Genomic DNA, 16,822 nt, shown 5'->3' with positions numbered 1-16,822 from the left:
TTTATTGACCCATAGTTTATCTATCTCTTTCCATTTCATCCAGGCTGCAGCTACACTGCTTTACCGTGCATGGTAACAGAAACGTTCTAACTCTCGTCAGGCCTGCATATTTCTATAAAAAAAATTAAGGACCTAAAACCTAAAAATCTGCTTAAGATCTTTGATCATAAATCTAGGAAAAAATGTTCTAGGTTTGACTGTTCTCTTAGTTTCACCAGTCAACCTTAAATAGCCATTACTTTGTGATTGTATATCGCCCACTTTTCAGTTCAACTCACTGAGAATTATACGGAAATAGGGGTTCAAAATAAAACAAGGCAGTAGTGGGAAACATTCTGGTTGCTGAATCAAAAAGGAACTTCTTCATGAGACTAAAAATATTCCACATCCTTACTCTAGTGTCATATGTCTAAAAAGAAGTCTCACCATAACGTTGACAACATTTCTTTCAGCGTTCCCTTTCAAACAATTCAAACCCTGTCACCTAACTAAAAGCTTGAAACTATTCTTCACTATCATTAATCGACACTGCATCCTTTGCAAACATCAGACACTACATTTCATTCAATTTCTCTTTTCTTGTCTCACTGAATTTACATCTGCTCTTTCCAAAGTTCCTCTGCTCACCCCATCCATTTGTGATTCACATTTGTGATTCAAACAGTATCTGAAGTAAAACAAACGACCCTGGTTGACTTACGCTATTCTGTTTACTTGATTTCGGTAAAGCTTCAGATCCATTACAAAAACTGGTTTAACACTTAACATGGTTCTTTCTACTTTCAGCATCTCACATGAGATCTAAATATTGCACACACACATACTATCTATCTATATATATATATATATATATATATATATATATATATATATATATATATATATATATATATATATATATATATATATATATATATATATATATACATATAATATAATTATATATACATATAGTGCTTAAAAATGTAAAATGTAAATTCAATGTGAAAAGTATCGTATCATACATAAATATAATTTCAATCTAAAGGTAGAAGATTAAATATTCTAATACATAAAAAATGTAATCCTCTGTGTACATATATATATATATATATATATATATATATATATATATATATATATATATATATATATATATATATATATATATATATATATATATATATATATATATATATATTGTAAATGCAAGTAAATATATTTATTTAAAACTGACCATTGCTATGATTATCAATGAAGGTACATCTTCACTTGTACTTTTCGTTAATAAGTACTTCTTACAATTTCTTTAAGAAATTTATATGCCGCATGCAATGTGTGTATTGGCGATGGTTGTGAGCAATTGATAATAAGTAAACAGATGAATAAATAAATAAATAAATATGTATATATACATATTTATTTATATACATATATATACACCTATTTATGGTAAAATAAAGTAGATACTCTATAAAACTCCTCTCCTATGGATAAAACAGTAAATTCTGAAGACTCAAAACCCACCATAATGCGAGTGACGAAATGGCCGTATGATGCAGTCGAGGGCACAGCAGCGACAATGGGGCGACCGTGTGGCAAAAATTTAGGGGTATTGTCATTCTGGTCCTTAACGATGATCTTAATCCAAACTTCATCCATGGAGAGGAACGCTCTTTCACCTTCTGTGCTACTTTCTGTATGTAATAAATCTGGTACGTTAGCTTAAGCATTATATTCAACCTAGTCAACACATTTGGAATTAACCCACAAATCATTAAGCACAAGACAAACATTTTATTCCTTTCCTTTTGTGTACAACACCCATAGTATACTTCGTCCACTGGGTTGAGCACAGGTAAACCACATTATGATATATATATATATATATATATATATATATATATATATATATATATATATATATATATATATATATATATATATATATATATATATATATATATATATATATATATATATATATATATATATATATATATATATATATATATATATATATATATATTTTTTATATATATGTATATGTATGTATATACCGTATATATATGCATATACTGTATAATATACAGTATGATATTTGGAAGAACAAAAGAAACCCAAAAGGAAATCTCTAAACAACAAGAAGTTGTTCATTTGTTTTCAAATTGTTTAAAACATCAACGTTCATCTTTGTACAGAAAGTTCTCTAACTACTCTACCTTGTTTCCGGTGGCCTTGCTCCTGAGGGAAAGGACGAGTCCTTCCCTTGCGACCGGAAGCGGAGGAGAGTAAGGGTACAATCTCAGCTGGTACTCTCATCAGATTTTCAGAGTTCTCGTTGTTCTCGGTGGCATTCCTCGAGTACGCTGTGGAACTGTCTAAGCCTAAACTGGAATTTGAAGTGTCTGAGAGTGATCTAGGCTTTCCATGAGGGTACGCATCATCAGTGGAATAGGGTTTTCTAAGTACTGGTCTTCCTTATTCAGCAGGGAATCTAAGGATCGTCCTCTATCTGGCTGGACCGCTTTGACCTGATAAAAACCATCATTAATTCCCAAAATATCAATTAAGTATCAAATGAATTTATTAGAATACCCATAGGAACTTACCCATAGGAACTTTGCCAACAGTTCATTTGCCACGCATCAAAATAAGTTAAAAACATTTACGATTTAGTGAAAATAGGAAAAAGAACTTCTAGTTCCTTCATAAGAAGGCAAACCTTTAAAATCAGAAATTGCCCCTCTTTCTAATGAAGGAAGCAAGTTAGACTCACTTTAAACCGGTAGCTATCTCTGGCTTCCCTGTCAAGGCTCGAAGTCAAGAACACTTGGCCAGTAACGGCATCAACCGCCACGATTCCAGCCAACTCGGGATTGAGCAGACGATACTGGAGCTTATGGTTGGTGTATGCATCACTAACATTCAAATCCAGTAACCTTAGAGGTGTGTTGTTATTCTCCTCAACAACAACCTGTAGGAGAAAAAAAATTAATTAACTCAGTAATGGTACAACGTTAATATTTTACTAAAAATTATGTGCCTAGTAGTTTGGAGAGACAGGTTCATGCAAATGCTTTGCAACTAATGAGCTTCCTTAGCTGGTTGCAAGCATCAGAAGACCTGGATGGTCATTAGGCCAGGCTATGAAATTCAAAAGGATGAAGTTGTGCCAAGCTGAATACGGCGTGAATTTAAACTCAGCAGAAATAGACAATTGAAAGGCTTGCATAAAAATTAATACAATGAGACACACTTCTTTTTTTTAAATCTTTGGTTGGTGAAAAGTAGATTTTCCTTTCTTTACAATCCACCTAATCACTCATCAGTTTTGACACTAAAATTGATTAAAATTTCACATTAAAGCAGGCCGAATCAGATGTAAAATATGATGTCCCTAACAGTAAAGGCACAAGCAAATTATATCGACTTCCTGCATCTCATTCCAAATCATATATTGGTAAAATTTTCAATAAAAATTATGACTAACTTTCACGACAGGCAAAAGAAATAACAAGGAAAGATATACTTCAGACTTTCATGAGCGTAAGAATGATTTACTATATCATAAATAGTGTCCTTAATGTGCATATTGAAGGAGACATCAGCAGTTACAGCACAAAAAAAGCATTTCTATGAAAAATTGCAAACACTACTGTCAACACACTACTGCTTTTAGATATTAAGCATTCAAGTATGATTCCAAACTCTAGGGAATACATGGTGGTTATTAAAAGATATTGTCATACCTGTCACCTTCAAAGGCACACTAGGAAAAGACTTCCATTCCCCTACCAAAGAACAATATCTTTTAATACTCACTCGATATTCCTCCCTCTCGAAGAGCCTGGTGGTTAGCTCCTCCTCGACATCAACCACCGTGATGCTCAGCAAAGCAGTCGAAGTAAGAGGAGGGTTACCCAAATCCTGTGCTAAGACTGTCAGGTTATGGACCGGCCAACGTTCATAGTCCAAGGCTCCAACAGTGTAGATGCTTCCATTCTTGGAATCAATAGCAAACTTGTCAACTGAGCCTTCCAGTCCATATAAAATAATGCCATTGCCTAACCCACTTGAATCAGTGTCATTAGCAAAGACCTGAGTAAGAAAAGTGTTGCTAGGCGCACTCTCAGACACATTGGCTACATACACAGGAATGTAGTTATTATTTTGCCTTGAAGAAGAACTAGCTGTATCATCTGGGAGGCTAAGGATCTCCTGATACCCATAAAAGACCGGAGCGTGGTCGTTTACATCCGTGACGTCGATGTGAACGAGGACAGAAGAGGACAGCTGGGGTTCGCCCATGTCTGTCGCCACTACCGAAAACTCATATTTGTCCCTCCTCTCTCTGTCAACTGCACCTGTGGCCAGAATGGTTCCAGAGGTCTCGACAACCCTGAACGGAAATAACTGATCTTCACTGGAATCGTTTAAGAAGGTAATGTGGTATCGTACTTTACCATTATCGCCGAGATCTTGGTCGACAGCTGTAACTTTACCAACTTCCCCGACGAGGTATTCTCCTTCAGCTACTTGGAAGCTGTAGACTGGTCGCTCAAAGCGAGGAGTGTTATCATTGACATCGAACACTGCAACGGCAACTGTTGTGTATGATGAAAGGCCACCACCATCAGTGGCAGAGATGTTAAGGATATAAAAGTGATCAGGTTCCAGGACTCCTGTGACAACCACAATTCCAGTTTTGCCTTCGATAGAAAATTTGTTGGTAACCTGAAGGATAGGTGGGGTGTTACCGTTCCCATCTGAAAACTCAAATGACCTCTGTGCTTCAATGCCATAGTGAATATCACCAAATACTCGATCATCTTCATCTGTTGCTGCTACTTTCGTAACTTGAGAACCCACAGGCAGAGATTCCGGAACACGCACAAGAGAGCGCTCTAATTCGGCCATAAACTTCAAGTTTGATGCATCTGAAAGCTTCCTGGAACTGTTCTCTTCACCTTGTCTCGATGAGAAGAGAGCGTCTCTTTCCACGAACTTCGGCCTGTTGTCATTGACATCTTCCACGATGATACTAAGATTGGCCTTGGAAGTCAAGTTGCCATCATCTCTCGCTTCAAGATGAAGATAATATGAATCGATGGCTTCTCTGTCTAAAGATTCCCCTACAAACTTGACGGTGCCATCAGATGAGTCAATGGAGAAAAGACTGGCTGCTTCACCCGAGAGCTCAAGAGAGAAAGTGGCACCTGGGTATTTATCAGCATCACTCACCTGAAAGAAAGTTGGAAATGTATATCTTCCGAATTACTCAACTCATGACATAAATGCGTTTATGCAGATTAATCATTCTGCAATTACAAGGCTCACTTACACCAGAGTCGATCTTTCGACGGTATGACAAATTAGCAGTTGACTGACATGTTAATTAATCAAAAGATGAAGAACTGAACCTTACTGCATATTTGATGAATACATTGGAATTCTGACAACTGTATTCACCATTTCACCTTTGCTTCGATATTTTACTCAAAGGCAATACATATGTATATCTTAACAGACAACGTCATGTTAATCAACAGGCTAAAGTGCCGGACAAATTTTCAAACACTGAAATCTATCTATGAATTACTTATCCGTATATGAAAATATGAATGAAAGGGACAAATTCCATTGTTACGTTAAAAAAAAAGATTATTTATATAACAAATATCTTATCATTCTTATTACTAATACTAGCATTAATTTTTATGGTACAGGCCAAAAGACCAAGAACTTGTACTGCAAAAGTTTATAGTCTAAAACGATCCTGTAATTATGACATATATATAATATATACATATAATAAATATATTATACACAGTACATTCAATAAAGATGCATGTGGTAGAGATTGTAAAAATTACGGGGCATAACACGACAAAAGTGACAGAGGGACTGAAAAGAGAAAAGAAGTGTAAGTTTAGGCAAGGACTGAGAACACTGGCCATCAGTCACCAGCCAGCGAAAGGCACGTATATATGTCACATGAGATGCAGGTACAGAATAATTAAGAGGATTGGTGCTGAGCTCCCCTGACTGCATAGGGATGTTAAAGTACGTTACTTTAAATTTAAGACTGCCAAGGCGTGTCTCACCTGTATAGTGGGAAGGAGTCTCACGATTGTCCCAGGCAAAGCATTTTCCCTGATGAGGCCCTCATAGCTGACTGCATTTAGCTGAGGGGGGTTATCATTCACATCCTCAACCTATTGGGAAGACGAAAACACCCAGGTAAACAATCTCCAACAAAAAAAATGTTGACCTAAGGCAACTCAAGATAAAGATGATAAGGATAAAGATGCGCCAGTTTATAATAAAATGAAATCAATATTCCCAAGTCTATGTACATAATACAAACTGAAAACGCCGAGTCTTCGCTGATGAATATAGGAAGAAAAACCAGGATATGGTAAAACAGGTTCCATACCAGGATTCATGCCAATAATCATCATTTCTCCTTTAGTCCAAAACTTGCCTCTTCTCAGTCTATCATGGAAATCCAACCGTAATATATTTGCCTGTATATTTCAAACAGACAGGAAAGCAACAGCTATGAGTAAACTTCGTTAGTGGAGGTAAACATCGTCCACACAAAAAATCTCAATTCTTATTCAACGATAATAAGGGATTGTTTTCATTGCTGTTTGTGATTATTTCTGTTTATGTTACTTTATCTTCGGTCCGTGTTTATTTCTTTTGACTTTTCTCTCTTCACATATCAGAATGCTCTTCCGAAGTAAGGAAACCATTTAGCAGGATAAGCCTGTTTTACTTCAATAATAATAATAATAATAATAATAATAATAAATAATAATAATAATAATAATAATAATAATAATAATAATAAAGCCCTTATCATTCCGTAAATTCCCAATAATGGAAATCTTATAATTTCACCATCATAATCTATCTACTCGTACGAGCTACTACAAAAAAAAATAAATAAATAAAAAATAAAATCCTACAAACAAGGGAAAAATAACAAAACAAAAAGTGAAGCTTATAAATTAGAGTATCAGCAGGAACTGGATTCTGTCAATGATCTTCTTTACCTGCGTAAATCTGTACTCTCCAGAAGATCTGAACAAGTAAATGCTTTTATCCCACACAAGATCCTACTCACCTCCGTTAACCCCATCTAAAAAACACTCTTTACTTTAAATCCTCTCCTTTATCGGATCAAATCAATCCTCCTTTGCTCCATAAAGATATCAACGGTCTCCTTTACCGGAACCAATCAGTACTCACTTATTACATAAAATACCTCAGTCATCTTCACCCAGACCAAAACAAGCGCCTTTATCAATCGAACTCCTTTACCTGATCGAACCGATACTCCTTTCTCTCGAAAAAGACCTTAGTGACCACCATTACCTGAACATTGACGTAAAATATATCGGAGGTCCTGGCACTGACGACGACCAAGGTGTGATTCGGATGGGCTTCGTAGTCCAGAGGTGCCACGGTGTACAGAGTGGCATCCTGTGCCAGAGCGAAGTGCTTTCGAGCTTCAGGGCTAACCTGAATGGGAACACTTCTTATTTGAAGTATATATATATATATATATATATATATATATATATATATATATATATATATATATATATATATATATATATGTATGTATAACATACACACAGTATACATATATATGTGTATATATGTACATATATATACATGCATACATACATACATACATATATATATATATGTATATATATATATGTATATACATACATATATATATGTACATATATATATATATATATATATATATATATATATATATATATATATATATATATATATATATATATATATATATTACGAGATATATATACATAGTATTAAAAGATATACGTAACTCCTGCTATTACAATTATTATAAAACTGCATCTACTAGCAATAATTTCATTTCCTAAAAGATGATAAAACATAAGAATTTAAACCGATTACCTTACTATACTTAGAACTACGCAAAGGTCTGGTTGTAAAGTATTTAGATAATTATTTCAATCTGAAGGGCAACTTTAACTTCTGGGTAATTAAATTAATATAATATTACAGTTAACGGTAATCTGAATTTATTTACTAATATAAACTTTTATATTTAGGTTTCCATATGCAATATGCATGTGGTTCTCTACATACGAGAAACTGAGAATACACAGAGAACGCCCAAAGAACCAGTTGAAAATAAATGCCACTGACCAGCTCAAACTGCGGATCAGGTGCTAATCTTACGCCCATGTTTCTCAGCGCCAGCATCAGGTCTCCAACAAGACCACCGGATAAGTTCTCCTGTTGAAACAAAACATCACGGAGTTTTTAGAAGACCTTTACTGCTAGTTGAGATGTGTGTAGATGTTTATATATATATATATATATATATATATATATATATATATATATATATATATATATATATATATATATATATATATATATATATATATCATACACTCATTACGAAAATCTCTATTTACCCTGATTGTTTCCTTTATGTTCCCGTGGACTGTGTTCTGTTAAATGACTAAAATATGCAATAATACATTGTGACGTCATGTCATGAGCAAGCAAAATAATACTGTAGGGGTACACTTATGAATAGTGAATAAAAGACAAAATACACGTATGTATGTCAGCACTACAAAAGAAAACAAAAATAAGAAATTCAATTTCACTAATTACGTTATCCCTCTTGCTCATGTAACGTATAAAAAAAAAGTATACCTTAGTTTTACCAGACCACTGAGCTGATTAACAACTCTCCTAGGACTGGCCCGAAGGATTAGACTTATTTGACGTGGCTAAGAACCATTTAGTTACTTAGCATCGGGACCTACAGCTTATTGTGGAATCCGAACCAATTATAGCGAGAAATGAATTTCTATCACCAGAAATATATTCCTCTAATGTAACGTATAGAATACGGAACTCACAGATAATTAAGTATACTGTCATAACTAACTTGATTCATATTAAAACTGACCGTTTCTCCTTTTCATGAAGCGTATATGTATAAAATATACTCATTCTTTCATACCTGTATAGTAAAATTGATCATGTTATCCCTCCGGTTAGTTACGGGTTTCGCCACCGAGGGAGCCACGTGAACGGTCAGGTTGGTCGCCAGGGAGTTCCGGCCGTCAGTGACCACGGCCTCGAAGTGATACATCTGGCGAGAGAACTCCTGCAGTGGCTTCAAGACGGAAACAATTCCTGATGTCTCCTCTATGGCGAAGGGCACTGTCAGAGATGAAGGATTTAAATGTATATTTAAATGACAAGGATCTGCAGGATAAAAACAGAAATAATATCACACTGAATGAATAGTATTTCTTTCCTAAGCCAAGAGAGTATTGAGATATGGAAGTAGCAGGAGATGTACCAGCAAAAAGGCCCAGAGAGTCATGGAGAAAGGACACAGATAAGGACCTGGACCAGATGGGAACTTGAGCAGAAAGTACACAAACAAAAGAGTGGAGAAAAATCATTAGACATCAAACTCTGCTAAGGTAAAATCCGACGTAAAAACGATGATAATAATCGTGAGATAAAACTTATTTATCTCATTTACCTCCTTCTTCATAGGCATGGAACATGTCGAAGATCAGGTCTGGGCCGTCCATGTCTGCAACTCGGACTTGCCCAATACTTGTACCAACAGGGGCATCTCCTCCGACCCACAACTCGAAGGGCGCCCCAATAAATCGTGGCTGAGAAGGATCCGGGCCTGATTCAACTCTGAAGGAAGATGGTTTAATTAGTGGTATTAGATGCATATTTACACACGAAATGTTTCGCACAGTCTGAAAAAATCAAAATTATTTTTCCTCTACTATATACAACCAATAATAATAATAATAAAAATAATAATAATATAATAATAATAATAATAATAATAATTATTATTATTATTATTATTATTATTATTATTATTATTATTATTATTATTATTATTATTATTATTATTATTATTAGTGTTTTTGTTGTTGTACTTGAAAATGAACCCTGACATCTTTCCTTCAGATTACCGCAATGAGTACACTAAATTTACATGCTGCCCTTTGCCTAAGTTACTGAAAAACATTTGGAGATTAACAACAAAATCCAAGTATCCAGGTAATATCACAAACTAAAATATGAAATAAATGCAAATTACACAAATGTTACTTGAAAAAACTCTAAAAGTCAAGAATCAGTGTTTCAACTGAAACACCTGAAAAGTAATTAAAGGTACTTTAATGCCGTTTGATTCACTCACTCGATGTTAACAACAGCAAGAGACGTCCTTGTTTCAGAGGGATTAGAAGGAGAATCTGAAGCTTCAATGAAGACTGTGTATAGACCTGGAGGATATGCAGCTGCCAATGTTAGATTGCCAGTGACTCTGTCAACTTGTATAGAGCCGCCAGAGGTATCATGACCACTATGCGCCCGGCTCTGGATCTTATAAATTACCTGACCATTGCCACCTTCATCTAGATCCTCTGCTGCTACCTGTGTGAAATTCAAAAATAGCACCAAATCCTCCATTATAGAACCCCACTTTAAATGTCATTTTGAAGTTATCAAGTCTACGGTATACATTTCCTTTTTCTCCTAATACTTACGTCAAAAAATATTTTTTGCAAAAAGTTCAGGACTGAACTGGATGGAAATCTCAAGAACAATTATATCACAAGTATGATTATGATAAAATAACTAACCTTTCCAACAACTTCTCCCACTTTCATTGTCTCTTGAAGCGTCACCTTATATTGGTTGGATGGTAGGAAGACAGGATTATTGTCATTGGCATCAAGGAGTCTCAGCTCAACTTTGGCACAGGAAGATGATTTTACTTCTGGTGGCAGATTGACAACTGGAGTCACATCACTTACATCACCAGTCATCTCGTCAACATTCTTTGATTTCCTCCTCCTTATCAAGACAAGACGAGAAGGATTGGAGTTTCTTCTGCGGCGTCTGAAGTGGGGGTTGGCACTCCTTGCTGGAGCCCTTCTTTTGGACCTTCTTCTTATATTATGACTGCCCTGAGCAGCTGGAGTCACCACAAAAGGGACATTCTTATCAGTGGATCTTCTGGAATCCCTGTCCCCTGCGGTGCCTACTTCCCTCAAGCTACTGATTCTTCGCCCAAAATCATATCGTTCACCTGAATCTGATGGGTTAACGAGGGTTGGACTTGAATCAGCTGGTGGTATGGTGGGCTGAACAACATTTCTCAGCAATGGAGTAGTTCCAAAAGTTCTTGACCTTTCTAGTCCTTCAGTCATCTCTAGATCTATATTGGCCACTTCTATAGGCCCTCTTCTTGCCAAGTCGGCAGTATTTCTAAGCGGTCTCACTGACTTAAGTCGTCGGTTTCTGTAGGGCCTTGTTGTTGTTACTTCTCCAAAACTGCCGAATTCTGTTGCAGGCTCAGTTTCAAAACTCAATGCACTTTCAGTTGTGGTTTGCACTAAGTCTTTAGGTTCTGAAAACCTTTCGTTTTCTTGATCTTCAGGATTATCCAAAAGTACCCTTTTTGAAATAGGTCCACCTGGAAACTTAACTAAAGGTGTGATTTGATTAGCACACACATGAAGGTTTATTACAGGTGATTCTTCTCTGTCCAGAATATTATGATTGGCTACGGTCAGCCATCCTGATAGAGGGTTGACTGTCAAAGCTCCATTTCCACCAACAACATGATAGTTAAAAGCTCCATTGAGCCCCTGAAAGGATACAATAAAATGTAAGTTGATGAGTTTAGTTTTAGTATTAATACAGTTGCTCACTGGAAGTATCAGTCTTTTGATGCTACCTTCGGTATACAGAAAAATAAAGATTACTCACATAAAATATTACTCAATGTTTTGTCCTAAAATCTCCAGACCCACGAAAGTGGAGAAAAGAGAACAACACTTTTCAAATACCAGCTAGGTGAAATAACTATAGACAAAGCTGCCTTAACATAGCGTGGAAAGCTTACAAAACATTTTAATCCTTAACAACAAGTAAAAATCATGAGAAAAAATCCCAAAATTTCTCCTGGAATTTCAGTAATAAATTTCTGCATAAAGAAGATTCGCTTACTTCGTCGGGGTCTGTGGCTGCAACCTGAACCACACTAAAGCCAGATGGCAAATTTTCAACGATGGAGATCGAATAGATATCGTGCGTGAAACTTGGTAGATTGTCATTGACATCCTCAACTTCAATTTCAAGTACTGATGAACCAACTCTGCGAGCGTTGTCAACCTGTAAGATGTCAAGTTGAAATCTTAACGTATGAACAGAACGCAATATTAAAATAAGAGAAACTTTTATCAAATAAAACATTCATCTTACATTTGTCATTAAACTCAACAATCTGGCAACGGATACGTCATACCTTTAATCTTTAAACCTGACGATCCTTACATTAACTTTAAATAATCGCTTACTTGTTCAGCCCTGATGTGCAATGTGAAGGTGGGATCCGTAAGGTTCTCCCTGTCTAAGTGCTTGGTGAGATACAGTCGACCAGAATCAGGATCTAACGTGAAATAGTGAGCAGCGGGTGAATCGACCAAGGAGTACCTCAAGGAGGCGTTCTGGCCCACATCTCCATCCGAAGCGCTGATTCTCTCCGGTTTCACCTCCACCTCACGACGGATGATGGCGCCCTGTCAGATGCCAGTAGATTAGCATTTTTTGGATGAAGAAAGAAGTTATAAATAGTTTAAGAATGGAACCAGAAAGGACCGGCTCTTATTACACTTTTTTTCGTTAGGAAACAGGCCTAACATTTCTTTCGTGGTTAAACCGCTCATTCTTTCCTTTTCCTTTCTCTTATTGTCTTCAAGCCTGGGCTAGAAAAGGACATTAGACTGCCAGTCCACTTGACTTTTGCGTTTCAGGAAATAAACAAATAGAAATGATTAAGAACGGAGAAACATCCAAAGGAAACAGGAATACGTCAAGAAGATAAATCTTACAACCCTCCTTTAAAGTTTTCTGTTTTTTTATGAATAAAAACTACCATCGCGAGACTCTCAATGAACCACATTATACAATGAAAACGGAAACATGTTATTTGTTTCTTATTCCCTTGTCGATCTGTTATTTATTTTTTGTGGGACGATTGTGTCTCTTCGCTTGTAATAACAAATATTACACATTATCGCAATATCTAGAGGTTCAGTTACTGTATTCACGGTTAAGAACAACGGAAATAGTTTTAATAACATCCCTCAATGGTTATTTAAATATATAAGATTTCGTTTCCGTTCCATAATTTCAAGAGCATACAGATCTTCACGGGCTGTAACATCATGGCCACTCTTTGAATTGTGTTCTTACACTGTGTACTGTGCTCTTCTTTTCAGTTATACGCTCTTGGTAATGTCATGGTCCGGGAATAAAAGTAAATGCTCGTCTGAAATACCACTATGCAATATGAACAAAAATAACAAAAGGGCAAATGAATGATAATATAAAACTTACACTGCTCCCAGAAACCCAGTTCTATTGACAGTTCAATGCAAGTCAAAAATGACAGGTAATCGAGTGTTATAATACATCAACGAATAATGAGTTAGCGAAGGAAGCAACACAAACATTTACTCTCTCTCTATACTCCAAGTCGCCAGACATCTCACTTACAGCATCAGGTCCTGGATCTTCCGAAATTTTCGCCCTGTAAAGAGGATGCGCGAAAGCCGGAGGCAGATCGTCAGCATCCAATACCACCACAGTCACCGTCGCCGTTGAGCTGAGAGACGGGATTCCCATGTCCTGCGCAAATCAAGGCGTGAAGTTAATGACAACCACAATGCTTCATTCAATTCTGGTAGGTTGGGGAACAATGGTCAAGTTACCATTACCCAACATGGGCAAATTGGTTCAAGATAAGGATCAGAGGGTTGGGCAGAAATCACTAACCACCAAAATGTTCACTTCGATTCAGTTAAGCAGGAAGGGCTGAACGGTAGAGGGTCTAAGGTATCCAAGAACTGTTTAATAACGACTTGGGTGGATAGACTGGAGAAAGTTTGAGATCATAAGGAAAGGAAGTTCAAGAAGAATTTGAAAATAAAATACAGTGGGAGCCAGTAGCAGACCCAACTGTACAATCTTATTAATTATATAAGCTACAGCAGAGGTCAGTATCTTCGCACTTCTGCTTCGGTGCAAAAGACAGTTCATCTCATAACAATGACAAATGAAGACGTAATCTATCGACTGTTATAACGTACACGTATATCCATATCATAGGAGTGAATCCTAAGGAAACTTAGTGTAAGATAACGATCTAAAATCTCTGTTCTGGTGTTAATTATATATCGTCTTTTATTCAAAATGGGAACAAGTAAACCTATGAATAGTCAAACGAAAGCCAATGTGCATAAATTTCATGAGAAAATGAATTATAAATGAATACAAATTACTCTCTACTCTGTTTGGTTGCTCTGTATGCATGTCCAGTCCAAGATGGCGTTCATCTCATGGCTCAGACTTGTTTATCAGTCTAGACTTACTGTTATTCGTTTTTTTCGTTTTGCAACTTATACCTAAGATAATCTTTTGCATTCTCACAGAAACACGCACACACACACACACACGCACGCACACATATATACACATATAATCCATACAGTATATATATACATATACTGTATATAATCCATAAACCCCCTTAATGTCGAATTTACTTTATCTTACGAACAACTTATACCCAAAGCAATGATAACGGATAAGTGCATCTCTCCCAGGGCAGGATTCGAACCTGTGAGATAAGTCGATTGTCTATAACTGAACCTAATCCATAAAGAACAGATTCGAATTTGGCTGTAACGGATACGCTTCTCAGTTATAATTCCTTCTGATTGCAAGTTATTCCTAAGATAACATGAATTCGATGATAATGGCCACTTGTGGCCTAATATATGTATGTACACACAGTGTGTATATATATACACGTGTGTGTACATACATATATTAAGCCAAAAGTGCCCATTTTATCAACAAATTCATGTTATCTTAGGAATAACTTACATCCAAAAGGAATTATAACTGAGAAGCGTATCTGTTACAGCCAAAATTCGAATCTGTTCTTTATGGATTAGGTTCAGTTATAGACAATTGACTTATCTCACAGGTTCGAATCCTGGCCAGGACAGACGCACTTATCAGTTATAATTCCTTTGGGTATAAGTTGTTCCTAAGATAGAATGAATTCGACATTAAACTCATCATTTATGGATTATATATATATATATATATATATATATATATATATATATATATATATATATATATATATATATATATATATATATATATATATATATATATATAAACACACTTGCTTGTGTGTTACAAATTGAAACAGTTAATCTAATTCAATTCCTCTCTTCCACATTTCTCATCGTCGCATTTCCTTTCATATTCTTTCTTTCTCTGATGTATTTCATCAACGAACAAAGACTTACCCATGAAATATACTGCGCTGTTTCAACGTTCTTTACATGATGATAAAAGAACGTTGCCTTTATGTTAAAAATCAAGAAAAATGATGAAAATTTTGCTACTTAGAGAACAAATGTCTTACAGTATTCTTATATATGTAAAGTACCGTAATGTATTCCTAAGTGACACAGTCAAATATTACCATTACCGGTTTTATTCTCCTTCCGTTAAGTATCTTATCTTTGAGAATAAAAGGATAGCACCTCCTCTTCCTGGAAATTCTAGGCCTACCTTTGCTACGATCTGCAGGTGGAACTCTTTGGGACCAGCGTCATAGTCCAGCGTCTTGGCTAACGTGATGGTTCCACGTTTCCTGTCCGACATCGCGAAATATTGAAATTCCGCGTTCCCCGATGACGCTAGCTGAAGTTCCACTTCCGAATTGGCTGTGTTGGGCTTGTCTTCATCTTTCACTCGAATTTCAGGAAGGATGGTTAAGCCTGGAACAAGATTTAGAAGCTCTTTTCAGTTATTCCTTGATACCATTCACACACACACATATACAGTATATATATATGTATGTATGTATGTATGTATGTATATATATATATATATATATATATATATATATATATATATATATATATATATATATATATATATATATATATATAAAATAGCCACAAAGGAAAAAGTGAAACAACAGAGTGGTTGCTAGGCCTTTCAACATACTGTCCTTTACTTAGCAGACTGATAGAAATATAGAAATAAGTTTACAAGAAAGCACGTATAATTGACAGATGGGGATTATAAAGGAACAGATGTACCTGGAATCCAACACAGCTGATTAATTAGTGGACCTACCAAAACAAGAGTAAATATTTTAGAGGTTTTACAAAAGATTAAGCCCAACGGCTCGGAAGCAAGGAAGAGTCAATTAAAAGATTATACAGGGAAAGTGACTGACCACCAAAAATGACTGTGGAAAGAGTAAGCTTATGTTTATAAAAGTACAACTACTCAATATATTCTCCTTTTGGTAAACAATAACAGTTTTTGCAGTGAACATTTTCAAAAAAATATATTAAACATATGTATGCACAGAAAATATATACATGGTAACTAATAAGTAGTTAAGTCAGTGATTTTATCTTTAAGGTCATTATCTTGAACATTTCACTAATACAGGGGTCCAAATAATACATGCCAGGGTTAAGGTTGACATTACAGCTGGAAGTAAGCTGTATAATAGCAGATTCTAAAAGAGTTTGTGAAGAGAAATCTTTCGACCTGGCAATCACTAAACTTTCAGTCCAATTCATCCTGTGAGTTTTCACATAAATGAATGAATATTGCATTGGATGTTTGCCCAGTTTTGACAGAATACTTA

General features: G+C 35.6%; 1 protein-coding gene across 1 annotated transcript in view; it reads right to left on the bottom strand.

The window, feature by feature from the left end:
• The window catches only part of Cad89D (cadherin-89D), a 126,548-nt gene that overhangs the window by 14,139 nt on the left and 95,587 nt on the right, over positions 1-16,822 (bottom strand). Inside the window, 16 exon segments of the mRNA XM_067117290.1 lie at positions 1,507-1,676; positions 2,202-2,373; positions 2,376-2,513; positions 2,759-2,956; positions 3,805-5,223; positions 6,087-6,197; positions 7,366-7,512; positions 8,203-8,292; positions 9,038-9,240; positions 9,572-9,738; positions 10,259-10,494; positions 10,704-11,714; positions 12,076-12,240; positions 12,426-12,647; positions 13,627-13,758; positions 15,724-15,932. Of these exon segments, the coding sequence (XP_066973391.1) occupies positions 1,507-1,676; positions 2,202-2,373; positions 2,376-2,513; positions 2,759-2,956; positions 3,805-5,223; positions 6,087-6,197; positions 7,366-7,512; positions 8,203-8,292; positions 9,038-9,240; positions 9,572-9,738; positions 10,259-10,494; positions 10,704-11,714; positions 12,076-12,240; positions 12,426-12,647; positions 13,627-13,758; positions 15,724-15,932 (4,790 nt within the window).

The sequence above is a fragment of the Macrobrachium rosenbergii genome, chromosome 15 (genome assembly GCF_040412425.1).
Source record: "Macrobrachium rosenbergii isolate ZJJX-2024 chromosome 15, ASM4041242v1, whole genome shotgun sequence".
NCBI lineage: Eukaryota > Metazoa > Arthropoda > Malacostraca > Decapoda > Palaemonidae > Macrobrachium > Macrobrachium rosenbergii.
Note: the sequence above shows the minus strand (reverse complement) of the source record. Positions and strands in the feature narration are given on the sequence as shown.